Source organism: Hippocampus comes, unplaced genomic scaffold (genome assembly GCF_001891065.2).
Source record: "Hippocampus comes isolate QL1 unplaced genomic scaffold, H_comes_QL1_v1.1 scaffold174, whole genome shotgun sequence".
NCBI lineage: Eukaryota > Metazoa > Chordata > Actinopteri > Syngnathiformes > Syngnathidae > Hippocampus > Hippocampus comes.
In genome coordinates, this window is record NW_017805983.1 from 4,768,604 (window position 1) to 4,781,466 (window position 12,863).

Consider the following 12,863-nt stretch of genomic DNA (forward strand, 5'->3'; position numbering starts at 1 on the left):
GTAGTCTACTGATAAAATGTATCTGGATTCAGTTTTCTTTGTGCAACCACTTGTTGAAAATAAAAAGCATGTTTTTAAGTGCAGCTCGTGAAGTGATATTAATCTACTGCTGAGGTGCCCTTGAGCAATGAATGAATGATTTTTTTTTTTTTTTTTTCCAGAATAAACATTTTTGTGTGTGCTTATTGTCATATCTCGCTTGCAATCAATGGCCCACATTTGGGGGAATATTCGGAGTAGAATTTACTGGACCATCGAAAACATCACAAAACAAAAACGTGCACATCAGCTGTGATGTACTCATTTACGTGGCGCGCTGTTTTCACATTGTGAAGGTGTACCTAATAGAGCGGCCAGGATGAGCAGGTCACGTTTGCACTGACTTTGAAAGGCCACACCGCAACCAAGAGCGGAACCACTGTTGAGCCTTTCTCTATTAGTTCTTTAACTGCACTTTCATTCAACCGCATTGTCGGCGGCTCCTCTCGCATTTCTCCAGTTCGCGTAATCCTTCGTTTCTTATTACCTAATCTTCTCTCCTGTTCTCCGTTTGAGCTCCAGCAGCCTCTGACAAGGCCCCGGTCTTTTTCCAGGCAGCCCCGGCCCCGCTGCCCACACTGAAAATCCCCGTCTTCCGACAACAATATGATTAATGGTTCCTTTTACTGACCCACTGTCAGCGGATTGTTGAGCGCTGCATGTAATTTAACCACAACTAAGATGCTTTAGAGGCAGCCCATCTCCGGCTCTCAAGCAATCTCTCGCTCCCGCCGCACAGCTGTCATTTCAGGAAGGTTAGACTGTCTGTCACGACATCCGACTGAAGAGGAGACCAACTGAACGGATGCTGCCTTGGAACTTTACGAACCAAGAGCTTCCTACTTTGTCATGCAGACGTCTGCGCCGAGCCAAAAAAGACAACTTGTCAAAGGCAATCTGAGTAAATAGTCGGGTTTCATATATTTATTGAAACAAAGTTGAACATTTAGCCAATTTGTAAAACATCACAAAATATTTGCTGTTACACATGAAATTTAACAAACCTCAAACTGACAGAGGAAGCTTATAAATACACATAAATTTAGTTGGACCGGTGGAGATAGTTGACTTTACGAGTGGTATTGAAAAAATGCGGCGATTGGGAATTGGACCATCCGATGTAAAATGTGTAACACCAACACAGAACATGAGTGAGTAGGAAAAACTGAGTCGACATATAAGGTGCATTTCCCTTTACAAAAATCGTGAAGATTCGTGAGAGTGAGTGACAACTTTTTAAAAGTGATTTCCACATACAGAGTGTCCAACGAAAGGAGTCGTATTTTGCTGCGATAGTGGTGGATCCGGTTTAAAAATAAAAAATAAATACAGTTTACTGATCGGTTGAATATACTATATACACAGAACTATTTCACCAATGTAATCAAAGACTTGCCCATATATATCCAAACCAGGTTATGTATTGTAGACTATGGTAAATGAATAAGCTGATTTAATATGGAAGACAGTGTTGGCTAAAATATGGATACATTAACTGATGCACTGCAGTTAAAAAAAAAAAAAAAAAAAAAAAAAAAAACTGCTGAAAAGACATACAGACAGGTTTAAGCCTCTGTATCAAAAGTGCATCATGGTGGAGGGCTTCTGCAGCACCTGCGGATCGCTCGGGCTTCCGGGACAGCTTAATAAATAGCCCAGCCCCCAAAAACCGTCCTCTGTCTGAACCCATTTTTCCTCTCTGGACTCACACAAACGAACGCGATCCCTCCTGCTCCATGAGTTGAGAGTGGAGAAGTTGGGATTGGGGATGCAAGAGCTGGTTTGGGAAGGGGCCCATGAAAACACATCCATCCATACAACACACAGGCATTCTCCTGTCAACGCAGCCATACAACAAAACAGGACTTTGAAGTCAACCGCGCGTCAAGTATCACACTACTTTTTCTTAGAAAATGGAAAGCATGGTCCCATTTTGTGATCCATCAGAGAAATGTCACAAAAGAAAAATTTTCCAGAACTAATTCAATCGTTAGGAAGAGGTGTTTCCAGCCAATTGAGGCACTTGTAGGGCTTAAAATCAGCTGGGCCAAAATAAAACAATTTTAAAATAAATATTTCATGATACTCTCAGTTCCTGAAGATGTGATTTACTTGGGGAGGGGGAGGGGCGGGGGGGTGGCGAGAATAAAAAAGTCAAGTCCTTTTTTTGCAATGGCATAGTTGTTTAACTCTATAAATATCATTTATATAGTTTCTCTCTTCCATTCTCTCTCCGTCTTGGACTCCTTCGCTCGCACAGATGCGTCGCCCGTCGTTTGCAGCTCGAGTCTCACTTGCAGACGAATTGGTCTACGATTTTGGTGCAACGCTTGCACTTGACATAGCAGCACCAGTGGAACTTGCAGTGGCAACGCTCCACTAACTGGGCCTTGAACTGGTCATAACCGCGACCGCAGCACATCAGCTCGCAGCCATCCATCCCCTCTGAGGTCTTGTTGCAAAGACGCCCCACTGTGCCCAGGGAGCCAGTGCTTTGGTTCTTCAGGCAGTAGTCTGGACTGGACTCGATGTACACCAGGTCGTGGCTGGTAGGGGGGTTGAACTTGTTGTTCATCTGCACCAGCTTCCCACGAGAGTTGAGCTTCATGGCTGCGGCGCTGTCGTACTTCTCTTTCAAGGCGTCCCCCACCTTGCGGAAGTCAGCCAGCTGCAGCCAGCAGGTCTTAAGGCTGCAAGAGCCCGAGACCCCGTGGCACTTGCATGACACGTGCGCAAGGTCGGACACAGTCTAAGGGGTAAAGGAAGCACAGCGCGTGGATGGAAAGCCAGTCAAGCATGATTCATCTTTATTATGTATAATTCGCTCACGGTCCGATCCTGTGCATTTGGGCAAGGCAAAGTACAGTGAAACAGCCCACTCTACGAAAGACAACCGCCTGGCTCGCAATATCTTGGCTCCACGTTTGCTTTGAGGTGGTTTCAAGACGTTTGGGGAGGAAAATGAAACCCCAGAACTGTCAGAGCGATGCTATCTAGCCCTCAGATCTCGGGACCCGCGGGGGAGAGCCGACAGAGCTGTTGAATCTGATTGACCTGGCTTGTCTCACTTCCAGCGTGGCCTTTTTAAAGCATGCAGAAGGCCACGGCGTGTGGATTTATTGCTCGCACTTTTTAAGAATCATAAAGAGCTTGGAATGTGTGTCTGGACACGTACCCGTCTTCCAGCCTCGTTGTTGTGAAGATTCATCAGAAGCCGCGCACTGTCCTGCGAGCCTTTCGGGTAGGTCTTCTCCCTCTCACGAGCATCCACAAACTCCTTCGAGAATCTGTAGCCATAGTTGAGGTTGTCTCCGCAACCGCCCCACAGCCAGTCTCGCGGCAGGTCTTTGGGCCGAGCGGCACGGCTGCACCCGCAGCTGGACAGCTCCCCCTCTCTGCAAGCGCGGCTCACTGCGTTCACAACCCCTGCTGCGCTGATGGCGTAGGTGAAGGCCGTCTCTCGACTGCCTGTGCGCAAACAGTTCGAAATGCTTGGGTGCAAACCAAACAAAGCATTTCATTTCACGCAGCAACCTTCATTTGACACGGTTTTTTCTTTTAGTTGCATCGGTGATGCACCGTCACTTGTTGCGGAGCACCTGATCACTTCTGCGGGCTTTTAGTCAAACATGTTGAAAAGTGGAATTTGGTTTGCTCTCGCTGGGCTTGAGCTAGAGCTTGGACAGCACCCTCCGATGACAAAGAATTCACCCCACGAAGAGCGGAGAGTTTGCCCAAATGGAAAACCACAAGGTCTCTTTCACATTGTCGGTCACGACTGATGGATTCTGTTATACGTTTTTTTTCTGCCCACGAACCCCAGCCTACCTCATTATTTACTACTGAGAAAGAAACTCAAAATGCACCTCAGCAAATTGGAGCTCGCCATATTGGCCAAAGAGCAAAACTGAGGACCCATGTGGACAAAAATGGCAAAAGAAGAAACGGTTGACAAAAGCATAGCAGCTGACTGATACAAAATGGAACTGCACATCTTACACGGCCTTATGGCCACAAAGCAGGACCGCAATGACAAAAGCAGATGGACAAAGTGCAAGAAAGGAAAAGGGGTTGAAAGAAAAACTGAAAAGATTTGTCAAGGCATGAATGGAAAAAGGCGCCCATAGAAACTCAAAAGAGGCATAAAAAAAAAAAAAAGAAAGTCAACGGTGTGGGTAAGGAAGCCTGTTAGAAAGTTTGAGATACATCAAGCTGGAATATCTGCAAAGGAGTGGATTCGAGGAGGGAGGATTTATTACTCAGATGCTTGACTTGTTTAATTCATCTTTTGAATATTGGCGTCGTATCAGACTTGTCGACAGACTCAAGTGTCTTCTCCTTCCCTGCTGCCTCTTCTTTAAACCACCCTGAAGAAAACCGGAGAGGCAGAGGAGCTGAACCCAACTGCTTCAGTGTTGCTCGGAGCTGGGTTTTAAATCAAAAGCAGGGTCCATCAACCAAGCAGCCAGACGGTCACACTAGCAGACCAGGGTGAGCATGTTTACGTGGCCTGGAGAGTGGAAGAGGAAGAGCGAGTAGGAGAGTGGGGGAACATACACACAAAAGGCGACGTGAACCGCACCGGTCAAGAAATTCTCAAGCAGACCACTACTATCATCTCTGCATACTTTGTATGATATCCGCTTCAAATCACTGAAGGGGAAGATTTCTGACATCCCAATTCAATAGAGGTCAACCGCAGCCTCTTTCTCTGGATCATCCACACATCCAGCTGCACTATTTTCTAGTGCAGTGAAACGAGCATTATCCAACATTAAAGAAACTCTCTCTGGAAGGACTGTTGCAAATTGCTCTTTAAAAAAAAAAAGAAAAAAAAAAAAAAGAAAATGGAACCATAAGCACCACATAGTAAATTCCATTCTCCAAAACAGGGTGACAGCAGCAATCTCGAGACATAATTCAAGCCACAACTTAATAAAGTAAAACTTTTCAAGGAGGCGAAATACATTTTTGAAGTGTCTTGATTTTGAGAATTCAGTGCACAGTTGAAGTACACATCCCTAACGCGAAAGACCAATCCTGGCATACCTGTAACTTTCTGTGCCTAAAAACATAAGCCCCCAAGGATAAACCAAAATAGAATCTTTCGAGGTGACAAGCCGTAGTGCGCCTAATCATAGAATGGACATCGCTCTGGCCAAGCCGGACAAAACTGCGAAATATCAGCATGCTGTCAAACTGCAGCAACACTGCTGACATTACAATAACCACATTGCCGGGATTTAGTATAATCCATTTGCAAGATTATGATCAATAAAACTTGACGTCAACTTTTTTCCCCCCCCTTTCCTGAGATGCAGGCACGCATCCAAAGAAAACATTTAGTGGTTTTATCCGAGCACGGTTTGTAAAGTTCTGCTATTTTAAATGAGTGTGTGAAATACGCACGCCTTCATTTTTAACCTTGTCTCCCGGCCATCAAAGAGAGAAGCTCATTCTCGGCTATGTTACATGCTAAAAACTGAATCAAGCTAACCGCTGGCGCAGTCTCAACATACAGAACGCGCAATGTGTCAATTTCCCAGAAACGGATGACGTCTCGCTTACCTATTTGCATGACCCGTCCAAAGACGGAAGAGTTGTCCACTGTGCTGCAGTTCCAGCGCCGATGTCTGAACTGGTACTGACACTCTCTGATGCCCGTCTTTGCACCTTCGCCGATGTACTGCATGTGGTCCTGGTAGAGCTGGCACAGCTTCTTCTGGCCCTGCGAGAGGCCCGCCAACTGGCTGCACAGAGGCTGGGCACCGATGATGTAGGCCTCGGGGATCAGCAGCGGGTTCATGGCTAAAGACCTGGATGAAAAGGCAGGTGGTTCCAATCATGTACCATGGCGAGCCAAAATGAGCAAGAGAAAACAATAAAAGATAATCAACAGCTGATTGGTTTTCTGCCTCTCAGACTCGGAGCATTTTATTGTCCGGCCGAATCCTCAGAACAGCTTTAAATCTTCAAGACATTCCCATTGAAAAGTGATGTGATGGGCAGTGCCAAGCACGCAATGGCGGGCAAAAAAGCAGCGCACAGTAGGAAAGAAGGAAATGTGGATGATGGTCCACACCAGTTGAAAGAAAGAAATGCTCAACTCCTTGCATGTTGAAGAAGTTGAGCTGGGAGCAGTTCAAAGAAAGAGCCAATGTCCCGTGACTGAGTGTTTTGTTTTTTACAGCCTTTGGAAAACTTTATTTTTCAAGGGAAAACAAAAGTATATGTACATTAGCCCTTTGCGGGAGTTCTCAACGATTAAAACTTTGCATACATTTGAACCAATTTCGCCCACCGCCATTGGTTCGTTCAGTTCTAGCTTTCTTAATGTGCGCTCTTACCGGCTAAAGCTATGAAGATGAAACGGCCCACAATTTTGTCACACAAGCTCATTTTCCAACATTTCCACAGCACGACTTGTGAAGTAATGATTCGAAGAGGGATATTAAGAAATAGCCGCACTACTCCGGGCATCTGGTTCCAGGCCACAAGACAATCTGAGCAGCCCATCCCCGAGCCCCTCGAGAGAGACAATTAGCCCTCGTGTAACTTGATCAACTGCGGGAACTGCAATGGAACACACACACACACATACCAGGGAAATATCGTTTACGGAGACACTCTGCAGACATGCTACCTCCCTTAAATCATGTACCCACTGACGTTTTCTCAAAGAGAGTTTGTACTTTATGGTAAGCTTGCAAGTAGGACTGTGAGCCAATCATCAAAACATACATAGATATATATATGTAAAATTTTATTTTTTTTTGCACATTGCCAGATGATGGCATGGGTGCCTTTACTTGATCAATTAAACCAAATTTTTATTATATATATAGAGAGAGAGAGAGAGAGACAGAGAGAGAGAGAGAGAGAGAGAGAGAGAGAGAGAGAAAATATCAATGTAGAATATTTTTTGTGAGCCTGGTTGAGATTCTGCAAATGCTCTTAATTACAGGCAGTGACAAATATAGCAACTTCTAAGAAGAGATTTCACCAAGCCAAACATTTGCCTTTCTGTAGGTACATTATTGCAATGATTCCCAACCAGCGTATCATGACAGATCATTGGGGGCACTGTGAGAAATGATCTAGTTTTTCCAAAATTTTTGATTTCTTTCTTACAAATAACATTTTATTCATCTCTCCACACCTGTGGTGGATAGTGACAGGTAGAACATTTAAATGCTCTTCCATTAGATGGCCGAAGGCACAATTGTTGTGTATTCACCTGTTGCCATTCAGCTTGCCCCAAATTTCACACAAAGTAATTCCATTTGTGAACAAATTGAGTGGAGCTCAGTATTTCAGTGTTCATAATTTTTGCGACATTCCCCACCCCTCCTTGTTCGAATGTAAAATGGGTGCTTTTGCTCAGTCAAGATTTTGAAACAAGGCATCAGTGTGATGATTTCAGAGCATCGTGCATAAATAGTTTTCCCTTTTAACGGCAACACAGATGCATGACAAATTACACACATTGGGACTGACAACAATGAAAACCACAGATATTCAGCATTTTTATATAAATGATATTGGCTTGGCAAAAAGAGAAACAGAAAAAAAAAAACAGGGGAGAAAGAAAGGTGTTCCTGAAATGCTAAGGTGCAACAGCAAGCATGTTGTGGGACTTCATATGTGGTGTAACTGAAGCCAAGCAGACTGACAAAAAACTCATTTAAATTTTTTGGGGGAAAAAAAAATATATATACATATACACACACACACACACATATATACATGCATGCAAAACGGGCTTGCACAGTTCCAAATGCCACACTGCACAGAAGGGCAAATCCCCGCAAAGAGCAATACATACCACCACGAGTTGGCCTCCACCACCACCTGCATGAGGAGTGTGAGGAGTGTGAGTGCAAAGACGCAGTGTCTGGAGTCCAACACGCTGCCCAGGGGCCAGCAGGCCGGTCGACACACACAACTTAGTCCCAACTTCATCGTCACGCCAATCTGAGGGACGATACAGCAACATGTCACTCACGTTCTCAAACACACTTACACTGGTAATCGTGCATGCTGCGGCAAATTTCAAATATTTGCAGATCATCTCTTTCTCTTTCTCTCTCTCTCACACACACACACGCACACGCGCACACGCACACACACACACACGCGCGCGCGCTCACACACACGCGCGAGAGTTGTACGCGGATGAGCCGACGTTTTACGGCTGCTGAGTGTGAATCACGTGATAGATGTGGAAGCAGCAAGGACAATGGAACTGAAACCTCAGCCTGATGCATTCCTGACAATTTACTTTGCGCACAGAGACTTGGGAGAGTTTTGGTTTGCATGCACGATAAGCGCATGCGTTCTATGGGGTCGAACGCATCTCGAATGACCCACAACATTTCAAATTAGGGCTATGTTCAAAAAATATTTATTTATTACAGCCAGTGGATGCACATGTATGCAATCATGAAAATCGAACCAACTAAAAATGTGCATTAGACGTTACTTGGATTACTCGATTAAATTAAAATATTATAATGGGCACAGATTAATACGAACGCCCTTTATAAAAACTAGACACACTATACATACATTTACCGGTAAAGTGAAAGTAGAATAAAGTGGGGAAGTGGTGTGGGGGAGGGGGCGGCACGTCGACAGCGGGTAGAACAGAGGCCTGAGATGCTCAGCAATTTTTTTTAATCAGGATTTCATTATAGGGTGAAAACGGAATGCAATTCCCCTGCATGTGCACAAATCGCCAAAATTGGACCGAGGTTTTCGACACGATTACCAGACTGGCGTAAAGCTCACCGCTGCTCCTCACGTAAGCAGGTCTACAAGCGGACTCCAAGTGGGTTAAGGGGGTGACTGACGCCTTGTAATGTATGCACAGTTAACACTAAATCAATTGTATTTTGAAACCAACACAAAGAGTGGAAGACTTCCACGCGCGTACCAGAGTTACAGGTACTCGCATTTATGAATTGGATTTGCAGTCAATCAAATTATTCAACTTGAGTTTAAATTGTAATAAAAAAAAAAAATTCTTCCCCTGTATTATTGTATTTGACTCTCGTGCAGTTAATGTGCGCTGGCAAAGTTGAGGCGCTGCAGACTTCTGCAGTCGGTGAGCCCCTCCCGCCCCGCCCTACAAAACATTTGACCCCAACAAAAGTGGCCCTGCAAGTTGACCTGTTGACTGCTAACGAGCACACCCCATTTGTGGAGCTAAAAGTGGCATCGAATTGAACGCACTTCCGTTGGAGATCAATTAGAGGAATGCCGTCAAAAATAGTCAGAGTGACTGCAGAGTCAAGTCATTTGAATTTAGAACATTTCTACCGAGTTGGTCATGAGGACGTCATTTCTATTCCGAGTAAATTTTGTTTTTCCATCTCAAAACTACTTAAATGGCAATTAAGAAATACAAAGACAGCACAGACCAGTAAATATCACTTCCATCAATGAATTGGTGATTATAATTTTGATTTCACAGGTTAAACTGTTTGTATGTATGTTATTTTAATTCAACAAATTAAATATTCTATTTGAACCCATAATGAACGACGTGAGATAGAAACAAATTATAATATTTAACACGTAAATTTTCTCTTGTCTTTGTTTCCTCCATATTGAAGTTCAAACCAGGAGAGGGAGCCAATTACTACGCTTTGATAGACAGCAGTACGAAGAAACGATTGCCAAAGAAAATACACGTAAAAAACCTCATTTAAGTCATTTCGGATCAAATATCATTTTATCCGTTCTTTACATTTATTTAGATTTTGATTACCCTGAAGCAAAACAAGCAAACAAAAATCGAGAACGACATTGACACATCCAAGAAGACAAGGCGCACTTGTAAAATTAAATTTGCAGTGACTTGGGAGATGCTCTACTCACCAGGGAGCTGGAAGATGTAATCCAACTTGTGCAGACGATGTCAAACCAATAATTCCAATGCTGTCCACTGGGAAATTTATTTCCTTTCTCTCGTCGTTTTATCCCAATGTGGTGTAAACGCGGGTGGGAGATAAAGTTGAAAGTTCTTCGGCAACGGACACTCCAAAACAATTCGAATAAAATAAAGAGAAGTGGATGCGCTCCGTGCGCCTCACCACTGGGAAGCAGAAAAATTTAATCTAAGTCTTCTATCAGGCAATTAATGAGTCCAAGTGAGCCGTTCTTTCTCAAAAATGTGGAAAGTCGCCACACTGGGTTGAAGCGACAAATGTCAGTGGCCGTTTAAATTCACTTTTGAAGAAAAAAAGGCATCTACACGATTAGGACATCCCATATTAGAAAAATAAAAAATAATAAATCCCAGCCGGGCACGCTCTCGGGTCAATGAGCGTTTTACCTGCGCAAAGATCCCCGCGTTGCTCCACGCCACGAGCGACTTGTCGCTTTCGCTCCCATTCTGCGCGAGGACGGCTCTGACAATCCCCGAGTCCAAGTCGTGGCAAACAGTCATCCGCCGCGCGACACTGGGTTAGTACCACACACACACAAAGTGTTCCCCAAAATACCGAATAAAAACGACGTTCCAAACGGCGGGGCTGGCGCGCGCGCTGCTGTTACGAGTCGTAAAAAAAAACCCCAAACGAACAAACAAACAATAAGAGAGACAGCGGCGAGTTTTTTTGTTTGCCGACGATTCGTCTTCGCGCGCGGCGTGCGTGTGCTGAAGTGCAGCAGACTGGAGACGACTTGAGCTCCCCTCTCTTGATTTCTCTCCCTCTCTCACCTGCTCGTGTGGCCTCCTCCCACAAGGCAGCGTGGACCCGCCAAGACCTCGGCGACGCGCATGCGCATGACTCCGCCACGCCACAGAAGTCGAATTGAGCGAGGCGAGGGTGGGACAGGCTGTAACAAAACAAACCTCTCTATTACCTAAAATAAACTTGAAAAAGCACCTGAGGCTATTACCTTATCCATTCCAGAGCAGAGCTAGGATTTTCCCCTTCAGGATATCGAGTTTCGTCCTCGCAAAATCGTCTGGTGTGCTTTTACAGGCTGCTCTCATCACCTACGGGCCTTTCCAGGACGGCGGCCTATACTGTAATTATTATTCTATGCTACATGATCTACAAACATGCAGCAGAGATCCACGGTCTTACACCTCAAATATTATTCCGTGAACCCGACGACCGGTGTCGAAGGTCATTGTTTTTTAATGATTTCACGACACCGTGATGCTGTAAATTACTGAATGTTCGCAGCTATTGTCAAAGACGACAAAGCTAAAATAAATGGGAAAATACTTAGTTGAACAAGGATGTTCCCAAACAAACAATTGATGTGTTATGGAAGACAACCGTCAGGCTTCAGCAAATTAAAATTAGTCAAGTGCAGCCATGGTCATATCAATCACATTAAAAAAAAATCCAAATCCCTGATTTATATGCATTTATTTTTCGTGGGGAAAAACAATCTCTCCCTCTCTGTGTGTGTGTGTGTGTGTGTGTGTCCATCATAATAACAGCGTCTATTAGTGGATTTTTGCTGGACGCAAAAAAATGCTGATGAAAATGGTCTCGAAAGAGTTTCAAAGTCAATTGAAAACAATATCTTTACTATTACACATTATAATTAAACAAAATTACACATGCGTCAAACTCTCCCTAACTTCCACTAACACCCAACCATTATCTGATCCACTTATTCTCACGAGGGTCGCAGGTGTGCTGAGCCGAACCCAGCGGTCATTGGTCAGCAGGTGGGGTACACCCTGAACTGCTTGCGAGCCAATCGCAACTTCTTTGTATAAGTGGAGGGAGACAAGCAAAGTAACAGTTTCATTGCTCTGTGCTGCCATTTTGTTTTACTGCAATATGAGGAGGAAAAAAAAACATTTTAAATAATGGTTGAACAGTGGTCAAATGGTTAGCATGTCTGCCTCACAATTTTGGATAGATGGTCCGAATCTTGGCTTCAGGCCTTCATGTGGAGTCTGGTGGTTTTCTCCAGCTCATCCGGCTTCTCCCCACGTTCCCAAAACATGCATGCTCTTTTCGTTGAAGAGTTGAAATTTCCCGTAGGTGTCACTTTAAGTGTAAAATGTTCTTTGTCTGGTGATGAAACCAGGGTGTACCCGCGTCTCACCACCCTAATGAAGCAAGCGGTGTAAAGAAAAATTAATGGATTTTATTTCATTGTGCAGGGGTAGGTAATAAAGTATTCAAAAGTGTACAGTATCACAAGAGTAAAAGTCTGGCAACAGGACAGGAAGTTTGAACAAGGGTGATGACACACATTTCTGGATTCTACTCTTTGCACATCAGCTGTTGGCAGGCTTGCGTGTCTAGGTGCATCCAGCTGGTCTTACCAAACATGCTCAGCCACATTTGTGATCCCGCCCTCTCCGCCGTTCCTCCTCGATCACCTCCACATCCACCCCCCATGTTTTCTGAGGAAGAAAAGCCGGGGCAACATCTGGCTGAGTTTATGAGAGTGGGAGAGACTTGGTAGACCATGAAAACTGGGAAAAACTTCAAGAGTCTATTGTTGAAAGTGCCATTAGTGGTGGTGAAACTTTCATCTTGTGAAAATAGCCATTGTTGCACTCCCTTTGACCACCAAACACTGTCACTGTCAATGTTATTGACATTATTCGGCTTAAAAGACACCTCATAGTTCCTGTGAAAGCAAAGTTTATTAAAACAACTGGAAACACGCTGACCACTGCAGAACATTGTGGGAACAAGTCAAGGGTGAATACTGTGAGAACCCTCACAAACATTCACAGTCATGGATAAAGTTGATCTGAACCACCCACACATAAGCCGAATAAAAAATGCATACTTTGTTCCACTGGAGCAAAGAGAACAATCGAAAAAAAAAAA

At 44.3% G+C, this 12,863-nt stretch overlaps 1 protein-coding gene across 1 annotated transcript; it reads right to left on the reverse strand.

Moving 5' to 3' along the window:
• Positions 1 to 937: 937 nt before the first annotated feature.
• wnt5a (wingless-type MMTV integration site family, member 5a) lies at positions 938 to 10,771 on the reverse strand. The gene is made up of 5 exons (XM_019891592.1): positions 9,922 to 10,771; positions 7,865 to 8,013; positions 5,608 to 5,855; positions 3,215 to 3,507; positions 938 to 2,788 (listed from the first exon to the last, which is right to left on the reverse strand). Exons 2-5 carry the CDS (start codon positions 7,999 to 8,001, stop codon positions 2,330 to 2,332), a joined length of 1,137 nt encoding a protein of 378 aa, XP_019747151.1. The 5' UTR covers positions 8,002 to 8,013; positions 9,922 to 10,771; the 3' UTR covers positions 938 to 2,329.
• Between the last annotated feature and the right edge of the window lie 2,092 nt (positions 10,772 to 12,863).